The sequence below is a fragment of the Denticeps clupeoides genome, chromosome 14, assembly GCF_900700375.1.
Source record: "Denticeps clupeoides chromosome 14, fDenClu1.1, whole genome shotgun sequence".
In the NCBI taxonomy this organism is placed as follows: domain Eukaryota; kingdom Metazoa; phylum Chordata; class Actinopteri; order Clupeiformes; family Denticipitidae; genus Denticeps; species Denticeps clupeoides.
In genome coordinates, this window is record NC_041720.1 from 16,442,370 (window position 1) to 16,453,567 (window position 11,198).

At 43.7% G+C, this 11,198-nt stretch overlaps 1 protein-coding gene across 3 annotated transcripts; it reads left to right on the plus strand.

The window, feature by feature from the left end:
• The first annotated feature begins 226 nt into the window (after nt 1–226).
• On the plus strand, nt 227–7,976 carry gpatch2 (G patch domain containing 2). 3 transcript variants are annotated; one of them, XM_029002961.1, is made up of 10 exons: nt 227–372; nt 1,402–2,187; nt 3,212–3,276; nt 3,793–3,966; nt 4,590–4,660; nt 4,747–4,802; nt 5,500–5,539; nt 5,695–5,759; nt 6,676–6,764; nt 6,994–7,976. In XM_029002961.1, exons 1-10 carry the CDS (start codon nt 323–325, stop codon nt 7,161–7,163), a joined length of 1,566 nt encoding a protein of 521 aa, XP_028858794.1. In that variant the 5' UTR covers nt 227–322; the 3' UTR covers nt 7,164–7,976. The 3 variants fall into 3 exon arrangements, with proteins under 3 accessions (XP_028858794.1, XP_028858795.1, XP_028858796.1); XM_029002962.1 differs by having other exon boundaries at nt 1,402–2,184; XM_029002963.1 differs by having other exon boundaries at nt 227–312.
• The last annotated feature ends 3,222 nt before the right edge of the window (nt 7,977–11,198 follow it).

The following is an 11,198-nucleotide window of genomic DNA, read 5'->3' on the forward strand; positions in this document are numbered from 1 at the left end:
ACGTTCAACAACACAAAAAAAGACGAGTTCTGACTTTTGTTTTTTCAACAAAAATAAGCACTATTTATAAATGAACACGAATGAAATGACTATTACAAAAATCTATAAGGTTTGCCTGGTTGGCAATTATTTTATTTCTTTTTGTTCGTTTTGCCTGGTGCTTTATTTTGACATGATTCGCTATGCGCGTCTAAGGAAGCGTTGTTTATTTCCGGTCTTTCGCTACCTTCAGTTAGCTCTGTGCCACAATGGCGTCCCTCTTGTCCCGAGGTCCTCTGTCCCTTCTTTTTGGCTGAAAATTAAACGTGACGGGTGCGTTTTAATGTTCCGCGCAGCAAACATAAAGAGCTTCGGTAAAGCGGGAACCAGCTGGTGAGTGCCGGCTCTTCACTCGCTGCTAGCTGGCGTCCAGCGTCTCTCCGGCTGGAGAGCCATCTTGTTGTGTCGAGCTCGCCGGCGTCTTCGTTTCCTTCCTCCGGTTGTGATGGCGAGGCAGGGACAGGGTCTCGTCGGCGAGTTAGCTGGTGGGAGGCGGAAATGGTGTTGACATGTAGTGCTGCGACATCAGTCTCGTCTTGGGACAGCTTCGGCAGGAGTTCTGCTGTCATAAATATGAAAGTGCACTAGATAGCTCTGGCCTGCTTCGTTGTGGTTGTGTTTAATTTCTAAATTGGGCATACATTTTTATAAGCAATCTAATCAAATAAAAAATACAAATGGAAGACATACGTATTAAATGTGTCTAATGTAAACTTCAGCTTCCCAGAATGCTTTTGGTCTGCCAGTAGCACATTGCTGCGTTGCCATCGGTCATATGATGGACTTTGATTTGCATTATAAAGAAACAGTGAGATGTGTTACAGTTTCCAGATTAATTGTGAGGGTTAAAGGGCTGATGAAAGTGAAGTGATCGTCATTGTGAAACACTGCAACACAGCAAATGGTGACACCACAAAAAGTGTCCTCTGCTTTTAACCATCACCCTTGGTGAGCAGCGGACAGCCACGACAGGCGCCATGGAGCAGTGTGTGGGGACGGTAACTTCAACCACTTCCCCTCAGGAGCAGTGGTGACCTAGTGGGTAAGGAAGGTAACACTCCCGAGCTGCCAAGGTGCTGCTGATCAAGGTACCGTCCCCACACGCTGCTCCCCGGCGCCGGTCATGGCTGCGCACTGCTCACCAACGGTGACGGTTAAAAGCAACATACCGTATCATTTCATGTCAGTGTATCAGAATGCCAAAGACTGCATTTTCACCTTGGATTCGAACCGGCAACCTTCCAATTACGGGTCCACTTCCTTACCCGCTAGGCCGCTTCTGTCCCGTAATTGACAGCAGTAAAGTGAACACGGTTCGTCGTGAGACTAGTTTGTCCCGATCTGCTTCATTTTTTCTGACAGGCACTTTCGCCGGACGATGGACGAGCTGGTCCATGACCTGGTGTCTGCGCTCGAGGAGAGTTCGGAGCAGGCCAGGGGGGGGTTTGGTGATGGAGGGGACCACGCCCTGACGGTCGGCTGCCTGTTGAAGCGGCAGGCGCGCAAACGGCGCGGCCGCAAGCGGCGCTCCGACAACCCCCACCCGCCGTGGGACACCTGCCACCTGAGCGAGGGCTCCGAGTCCAGCCTGGACGAGCACAGCAAGGACTACCGCACTTCAAGCTCCGCTGCAGCAGGGGGCGCCCACCATCACCACCACCACCACCACCACGCTCGTGACAACAGCGACTCGGACGAGCAGATGGGGCCCAAGCGGCGCACTCCATTGGCCTCTGAGCTCCATGGACGGGGCAAAAGGCCCATTTGGCACGAGGACGTGGCCGGCATGGACGGGCTGGGCACTCGCAGCCTGCGCCGACGCCGAAAGGTGAAGCGCATGGCCGTGGACCCTCCACTGGAGGTCACCAGCATGCTGGCGCCACCCGCCCCCAAACTGGCAGGAGGCGGGCCTGGGAATTGCACCCCCAGCAGGGACTCTGGGGCAAACTGTGAGTTGAAGGCGGGCGACGGGGTTTCTACCAAGGGCAGGGTGAAGAAAAGGAAGCTGACAACCCACAGGCTGATGCAGGACGTGACGGACGAGGGCGTGGTGGTGGAGAGCGAGGAGGGGATGGGGCATGTGGAACAGAAGGACAAGATGGACTTTGAGGAGAGTAAGAACTCAGACGAGGACATGAGTGACAGGTGGTTAGTGTTTACCCTTCTCTATTTTTTCCACCTTCTCATCATCGTCACTTCAGGAGTTGTAAACACTTCACATCACATTTTTGTCAGGATAGGTCCCAGTCCCACACAGATTTCCCAGGATGCTCCATTTCGGTGTCTGTAGCTTTAAATGCTAATGAGGAGGAGAGCGGCCTATAGAAGACGTCATCAGCACCATTCACCAACCACAATGTTTGGTGCAGACATGATGTTATGATGCCGTTTTTTTTTTTTTTTTTTTTTCAATTTAATGAACCCACTGGTTCTTTTGTTCCGCATGACGGAACAAAAAAAATACATTTGTGCTAATTTTTTGCATCCAATCACCGAGCAACTGCAGTGCTTCGCACGTTTGTTTTAGGGGAGGGGTGGGAAATTCTCTTATGATGACACACTAGGGGACACATTCCAGATCCAACCCTCTGAGCTGCCACTCTCTGAAGCAGAATGACTAAAGCACTCTTTACACCTATCGCCATTTCTAGCCACTGCAGGTCCATAGACAGGCTAGGGGAACTCGTATTAATGTTAAATCATCTTACAAAGTCACATTTTCATAATTTAAGTGCAAATTTTAATAATTTGCTTCCATCTTTTATCTGATGGTAAGCAAATTCCTATAGTGCTTAAAAGAGGTAGAGTTACCAAATAGAGGTAAATAGCTTAGAAAGACTTTATTAATAAACTCAACTTTGTAAGCATTCCATCAAGTATAGAGTCTTATTCTTATTCTAAGAGTTTTATAGAGCATCTAACATTCTCTCTCCTCCTGATGAGAACAGCTTAGACTGGAAACAGCGCCAAAACTACCAGCCGTGGCCAAGAAACATATTACATGTCTACTGGAAGACTCAGGCTTCATCTCTGTAGAGATGAAGTAGTTTAGAATTGTGTGCGTTCATCTCTCATGCAGGCCAGATATTCAGTAAATTAGGCTTTGTAAAAGTGCCTCGATCCGGTTTCCTTCTCTTCACGCAAAGTTGTGTTTTGTCTTTCTCTTGTACAGTGAAACAAGTAGCGTTAGCAACAGCAGTGATGGGGGTCTCTACACCAATGATGAGGGAAGGCAAGGTAACGTCTTTTCATCGACAATCTTGTTAGCTGTGTATGGCTTCCTTAAGATTTCTGTGTAGTTTTAAAACTGGTTACACCTTAATAAAATGGGAATGGTTGGTGATATTAATGTCCTGTTTGTGGCACATTAGTATATGTGAGGGGGCAAACTTTTCAAGATGGGTGGTGACCACAGTGGCCATTTTGAAGTCGGCCATCTTGGATCCAACTTTTGTTTTTTCAATAGGAAGAGGGTCATGTGACACATCAAATTTATTGGTAATTTCACAAGAAAAACAATGGTGTGCTTGGTTTTAAACATAACTTTATTCTTTATTATTTCTGACCACTTATAAAATGTGTTCAATGTCACCAAACATTCCCATTTTATGTACATTCTTTTTTTTCCTGATATTTGTGTTTCTTGTATTACGTATAAATTATAAATCTCAACTCCAGTTTCTCACTCTTTGTGATTTGGTTTTGTCAGCATTGGTTGTTTTGAGCATCATGAGTTCCTCTGCTGTTGCCCAGGTGATGACGAGCAGAGTGACTGGTTTTATGAGGGCGAGGCAGGCGGGGCGTGTGGCATCGCAGGCGTGGTACCCTGGTGGGAGAGAGACTCAACCGAACTTGACCTCAATGACCCCGTCTTCAACAGCATCCTCACTGGGGCCTTCCCGCTCATGTCGCAGGTGTCTCAGAGAGGTGTGTGTCTAGAAAATGACATTAAATCCGTGTAAATTAACTAGACTCGTCACAATACCGAAATCTCAAACTTAGGATGGTACTCGGTTTTCTGTACAACAGTGGGAGAAAAAACAAACACATATACTACATAAAGAAATGAATGAATAAATAAATAGATAACAACCGAACAATTAAATAAATACATAAATATAGAATGTATGTTTTTGAGCCATGCGGCAGAAGTGAAAAATATTTGTGTCTCTCATGTGAACATTGGGTCCTCCAGATAGCTGGGGAGGGACTGCCCGCTGCAATGCCTGTTGAAAATAATCTCCCAGTGATTTCAGTGAACCAGCAGGTTCAAAATTGGAATTTAAATATCAATACCAGTGCTAATTGCACTGCTTATGGATGCTCTTGCGATGTTGATGCAAAGTTTTTTTTTTTTTTTAGTTAGTGTGTGTGTAAACAGCAGGGTTTGTCCCATTTTGGTCCTCAGTTATGATCAGTTTATAGGTTTATGCTCTTTCTGGTGGTTTCTTTGGCATTAATGTAAATTGAAATGTAAGGCAAAGAGTAATGTTTAGACATACACATGTGAGATATATATAATTTTTTTTTTTTTTTAAAACCACCCTTAGGGTTCCAGGGCAGGTTGAATCGTCTGCAGGGCGGAGCTCCACCAGTCCAGCCAGGTAGCCAGCAGCCACAGGTACAGCGATTACCCTGTTAACATTGCTTAGCTGATAAAACAGAAAATTGGTGATGTTTGCTTTATCCCTGGTATTTCCACCACAGGGCAGTTCTGTTGGTCAGGGTTGTGCAGAACGACTGACTGACCCCCATTCACACAAGTGAGTCGCCTGAAAAACTACTCGCACAAAACTACACATCAAGTGCATCATTGTTGTTTTGCAGTCCCAAATGACTCCATGTTTCTTGTCCAAAAGAGTTGTAGAAGTTTCAGAAGCTGTTCTAATGATCCATCATTCTGCCCATATCAAATTTAGTTTGGAATTCATGATTTTGATGTTACAAAATGCACAAAACAAATTGTAAAAAAAAAAAAAAGGAAATAATTAACCTCATTTTACACCACATGACATTTCTTCTTATAAGTAAACCAACATAAAGACATCGCATAATTGACTAAAGTATCTGAAATACCCAGGCAGAGAATACTGACTGCTGAGGAATAAAGTGTCACTAGTGTTGTGGAACAATGAGCAAGGGTTCAGAGCATTAGGTTTTAAATGGTATGAGGGTTAGCACTATATTAAAAATATTTAATTTTTAAATTTTTTAAAAATATGATCGTCCTTTAAAATGTACTGTACACATACTAGACTTAACAAAGGCAACTATTTTTGTTTCCTAGTGACCCGCGTTCCTTTGGCAATGTTTTTGCACTAATGGCAGTGCTGGGCGTGGGCTTGTTTGTTAGTGTAAGGTTCCAGGATATACATTACAATAAGAAACCATGCCCTTTGTCTGGTCTGTTGTATCTATGCAACAGTGTCTTATTTTGCCTTTTTATTTATTTATTTACAGCCGATGGTTTAATCCAGGCTCCAGAAGAGATCATGGGCAGGTAAAACTTGGTTTACTATGAACATGCACTGAATGTTTTTTGGTCAATATTTGTCTGTTTTATCATTATAAACCCAACAGTCCCATAAGCAGCTGTTTCTGTCCCAAGTCGTGACTTTTTGCCATTTACTGTGTTTGTGTGTCTGTTGTGTGCAGCTTCGCTGGGACTCCCGTGAAGACAGAGGTCATCTGCGGAGCTGTTCTTTAAAAACAGCCAGCAGGTACAACAAAAACCTGTTTGCACCTTTTCACACCATTGCTTGGTTGTGATAATCCGAAGCTTGCATCTTTTTATTTGATAGTTTAAGAGTCTTTTTTCATCTGAATAAATTGAAATGGGTTGGCCGTTATTAAGGAGGAGCTCCAAAAATTCCTGAGGCACTCATGTGTGTTGTATATGCAGTCTATACAGTGGCCATACACAAGCATGTGTATGTGAGCTGATTTATTGTTAGAGATTTCCATAAGAGTGCAAGTTTGCTGCATGTCCTCATATGACCACAAGAGGGAAGTAGAGTCCAGATTCTTTCACTCGTTAGATCATCCCCTGCTTACTAGATCAGAAGGAGAACCATTTATTAATCATCCTTGTATGCTCAAAGGACACTGTCTGTTATGGGCGAGGGCAAAATTTACTGTAGATCTCACTCCCATATTTCTTACTGTGACAGAACTTCTGGTATTATAATTTCTTTGACAATTTTAATATTAAATGCCTGATACGACAGAAAGAAAGTGAAGTGATTGTCAAAACAGGTTTAAGGTAATATAGGAGATGTTATTAAGCTATTACAATTGTAAAAATTAGTGGAAACCTACCTTTCATTTACAGGAAAAACAAGTATTTTAAACTTGTTTGCATTGTGCCATCCAGACACACATTATTTTTAAGACAACACCTCACACACAATCACAGCTCAGCAAATGTTAAAGATAAAACAACATGGAGAAGGGTTACTCTGTTATCCCCATATTGCACATTGTGCCGTTCACAAATAAATCCTTCAAAATTTCAGCAGTATTAATTTCCCTCTTGTGCAGTCACATTAGCTGTCTCTGGATCAGGTTGTCCATCGCTTCTTTAAATTGTTTGTGTTGTGTTCCAGAATTTTAAGTGTTTTCCCCTCCCTTTTGCAGACAGACAAGTGGTCACCTAGGCTCCCTGTGTACAGGCGATGTGAAAAGGAGACGCAAAGCAGCACCCATGGGTGCTCCTTCCACCACCGGTACAGCATAGACACACCATAATGTCTCTAGACGTCTTTCCATCTCATTTCCCCCCTAGTCTAGTCTGGGCCTTGATCAGAGTCATTTTTTGAGCCCTAATTTGTTAAATGGCTTTTTAATACCTTCTATATTCTAACTATTTCCCACTCTTTTATTTGTATTTCCAAAATCTTTGATAGACTGGTAAAAGACATGATCCATAGTTACATTTCTTCTCTCTTTCCTAAGGAGTGGTTGGTGAGGGTGCTCCTCCAATCCCGGACTCTAACATGGGCAGCCGCATGCTGCAGAGCATGGGCTGGAGCCCCGGCATGGGGCTGGGGCCAGAGGGCCGAGGCATCACGGAGCCCATCCGGGCCACGCAGCGGCCCAAGGGAGCTGGGCTCGGGTTCTGCTGAGAACAGAGGGCGGGTCAGACTGGAGCGCAGAGCAGCACAGGCCAGGGTTCTGGAAGTACCATGCCTCAGGGCTGAGGAACACACACTGAAGTCGACTGGTGGATGCACCAAATGACCACCAATGTCCACCGACTGGGGGTTTAAAATGTCTTTCCCCAAAATGTTCTTAGTGTTTTAGTGCTTTTTTTTTTTTTTTTAATTGCCATACATCATAGCGGCCACATTGTTTATTGAGACCATAAAGTTTACATGTTATTTGTTCACTTTTCATCCCGTTTTAGCTGCTCTCACGTTTTTTTATATAAATAGATGATTTTGTTAAACTTGATTTTGTTGATTTTGAATAGGATTTTTAGAATCACTTGACATTTATGTAATTGCCATATAACGTGTGTACGTTGAGGGCTCACCTGCAGCATCTGTGTCCTTTCTCAACATGGTGCTGAAAAGTTTGATGCAGTTTAAGGAAAGGGGGGTTAACCTCTGTCTCTACTGTTTACCTCTGCATCACACTTCATCCAGGACCAGTCTGTAAAAGTAAAAAAGAAAAGACTGAACAGTCGCCGTGCGTGATCATACAGCCAAATCTTGCTTGTGAGTCGGTTCAAATTAGTGTCCACATATGTTTTACACAGATTCTGTGCTCACACCTCTTAGCAAGTGCTGCAAAATGCCACGACACCTGCCATACGTAGGATCAGGCGATCTTTAAGGCGACTCCATTGCAGTTTTGAAAGCTGATCAGCAGGGTATGTTGTCTGTTGAATGAAGATCTAGACAGTTTTTGATCTTTATTAAAAGCCATTTTCAAGAGCGGTATTTTGTCTTGAGTTGCATGCACAGAACATCATTAAATGTTCTGGGTGAGAGATAATCACATGTCAACAAAACTGGGTGGTAGTTTGTTTATCTTCTTCAAGAATACCAAGTGTTTGCAGCATTTACCAGACGGCCTTATCCAGAGCATCTTATAATCAGTAGTTACCGGGACAGTCCCCCCTGGTGACACTCGGGGTTAAGCGTCTCGCTCAGGGACACAATGGTGGTAAGTGGGGCTTGAACCTGGGTCTTTGCTGTCTTCTGGTTACAAGGCAGGTGTGTTACCCGCTAGGTGACAATCCCACCTTCCAACCCCACTACATGTGGCAGGATGGAAGTCTGAGCCATGTCAGCCGGATAGAATTGTTCCACAAGTCATAACATAATCAAGTGGAGTGAAAAACGATGATCTTGTTGCAGTGGGTGGAATATGTTAGGCAAGTGAACATTTTTCCATACGAAGTTGATTACTGTGTTACTGTGTGGAAATGGCAGTGACCTTGTTCTGCAGGATAATGCACCCTGCCACACTGCAACAAAAAAAAAATCCATATCAAATTGAGTCATACTTAAGAAGATTAATTTAAGTCGGAATTTATGGCTGCCAAAGAGAAATGCTCTTCAACCCAAATCCTAATTGGACAATAAGATAATTAGCATATTTTTTACAATTACAATTTTACTATGTAACACATTGGTGTCAAACTCATCAAAAATCATTTAATACAGATATATTATTATGGCCTGACGATAACGCACTAATGCACAGATCCCACAATGCAGTGCTTGAGTTGCCTTGCCGAACGTGTAAAAGTTCTGGTGTAGGTAAAAGTTGCTTTATACGCTATAACATGGACACTGAATCCTGCTCTGTGTCTAAATGATGCAGCTTGTTTCATGGTCATATTTTTTGCATGTATCTCAGGAGCTTCTTTGCTCCTGTAGTTTTTTTTTTTTTTAAGGTGGTTCAACCTGCACTCTTCCAGCCGCCAAGATGCCATGGCCCATGTTCAGCAGCATTTTCGTTTCATTTATTTATCGTGAACCTGGTAGAACATCTGGTACCCGGTCTCGCGTCCCACGTCTGGCCGGGCACCGTGCCTCGCCAGGGGGAACAGCGGGCATCTGGCGCCATCACCAATTCACACGCTGCCCCACCTACACCATCTGTGCCCAGAGCTCTCTCAGGCCACTCCGGGCATTGAGAGATGGATGGCAGCGAAAGAGAGGACCGCAGTCCCCTCTCTTTCTTCTGTCCCCCCAGGCAAGATAGAGAGGGTCTCGGCCTGGACATGATAGGAGACCCACTCTAAGGATGATCTTTGATGAGCGAAACAGTCTTCTGCACTTCTGCCACAAAACCACTAAGGGACACCTCAATGGTATAAAATAAGAATTTTTCATTAATAAAGGTGTGTTGGAAACGAGAATCCGGGAGTTGAAAGTGACACTTCCCATGTACTTAGCCATGAACAGAGGAAGCCAGCAGAGAAATTGAGCCTTCCAGCTCTGAATATCAGTAAGAAACCATCATCCAAAATGTAACTTTTAGAATTACGTTTCTTTTGGGGCAGTTGGTGCCCGTAAATTATTTGTTTAATCACCACATTGGCCTAAATCTAACTTCCTGAGACCTGAGTTCTTGTTTCTAGTGCATTTTTAATTTCCTTAGCTGTTTGGGACTTCATAAACAACCCCCCAAAAAAATAGTATTCTCAAAACGTAATGTCCTTATCTAAGGACATTGGGACAATAACCTCATAGTTGTGTAAAAAAACCATTGCGTAACACTTTCAAGCAAAAAGACACATTTTGTTGTGTGCTCCGTGTGCTGTGCTTCTTCTTTTCTGGTGCTTCCCTGAGCACTAGAAAGCAAAGCAAATGTCCCTGAATGAGAAGAACTGTTTGAAATGAAACAGAATAAAATATTATGGTAAAATGGGCAAGTATGTTAATCGGTCTCAAGCTATTTGCTTGTAACCCTGCACCATCCCAACCAGTCTACTCAGTCTGTGGAACACAGACTGATTTCCACTTTAGGTGTTTTGCCATTTGGATTTAAACCAACTAATTGAAAGTGCCAGAAGATCTTTCTGAACACTTGACTCTGATTGGCTGATGGTTGTGTGACAAGGTCAAGTGTAATCACAATTCTGAATGAATGTGCTTGTCTGATCCTATAGTCACCCCATAGATAAAACCATGCCCTCCTCCACTCAGCCAGCACCAGTCCTCCCGCCTCTCCCGGCGCATCCCAGACGTGACGCTCCCATGGCTCAATTACTCTGGGCCATTTTCAGAAGATAGGTGCTGAACAAGACGCTTCATCTCCCTTTCTCTCTTAGCCATTCTTAGGACATCTTGAGGACCTCCTGGAAGAGCTGTATCGTGGCCAAGCGACCTCGGCTCTTTTCATTTTCCACTTTTTATTGTCCCTTAAAAAAATTAAGGTTCTATTCTGATGCGTTTGCTTTTGATTATTTCGCCGGGCCTGGAGAATTTCCCAACCTTGAAGAAATTGTTGTCATTTCCCACAATGTACATAAATGTTTGTAAAGACATGGGAATAGCAACTTTACACACCAAAAATAATCTATACTGCCAGTCAGAATAGATTATTTTTTAATAATAGCATAGGGGCAGTGGTGGCCTAGCGGTTAAGGAAGCGGCCCTGTAATCAGAAGGTTGCCAGTGTAAGTCCCGATCCGCCGAGGTGCCACTCACTGCTCCCTGGGCGCCTGTCATGGCTGCCCACTGTTCACTCAGGGTGATGGGCTAAATGCAGAGGACACATTTCACTGTGTGCACCGTGTGCTGTGCTGCTGTGTATCACATGTGACAATCACTTCACTTTACTTACAGAAGTATGGATGCAGCTACTCTGTGGCGGTTATGGAGACTAAGATGGAGCCATTTTGAAGAATCTAATGCAAGAAACATTTATTATTTGCGGTGTCAGGAGAAAGTGAAGCATGTTTGATGAATCTGTATTTAACTCTTTTTACCTTCATGGCGGCTTTGTTCACTATTGCTGTCATCAATAGCTGCTTGATGAGATGCTCATTAACATGAGTGAAGAAAGTGTTCAGCATGAACCTCCAGAAGCCAAGGATGTGAAATGCCGCCATCACCTCAAAAGCTCCCTGATTTGAAGAGACACAAATATTGAACATGTTTTTCTTTATTACATAACCTCACATGTGTAATTTCATAGTC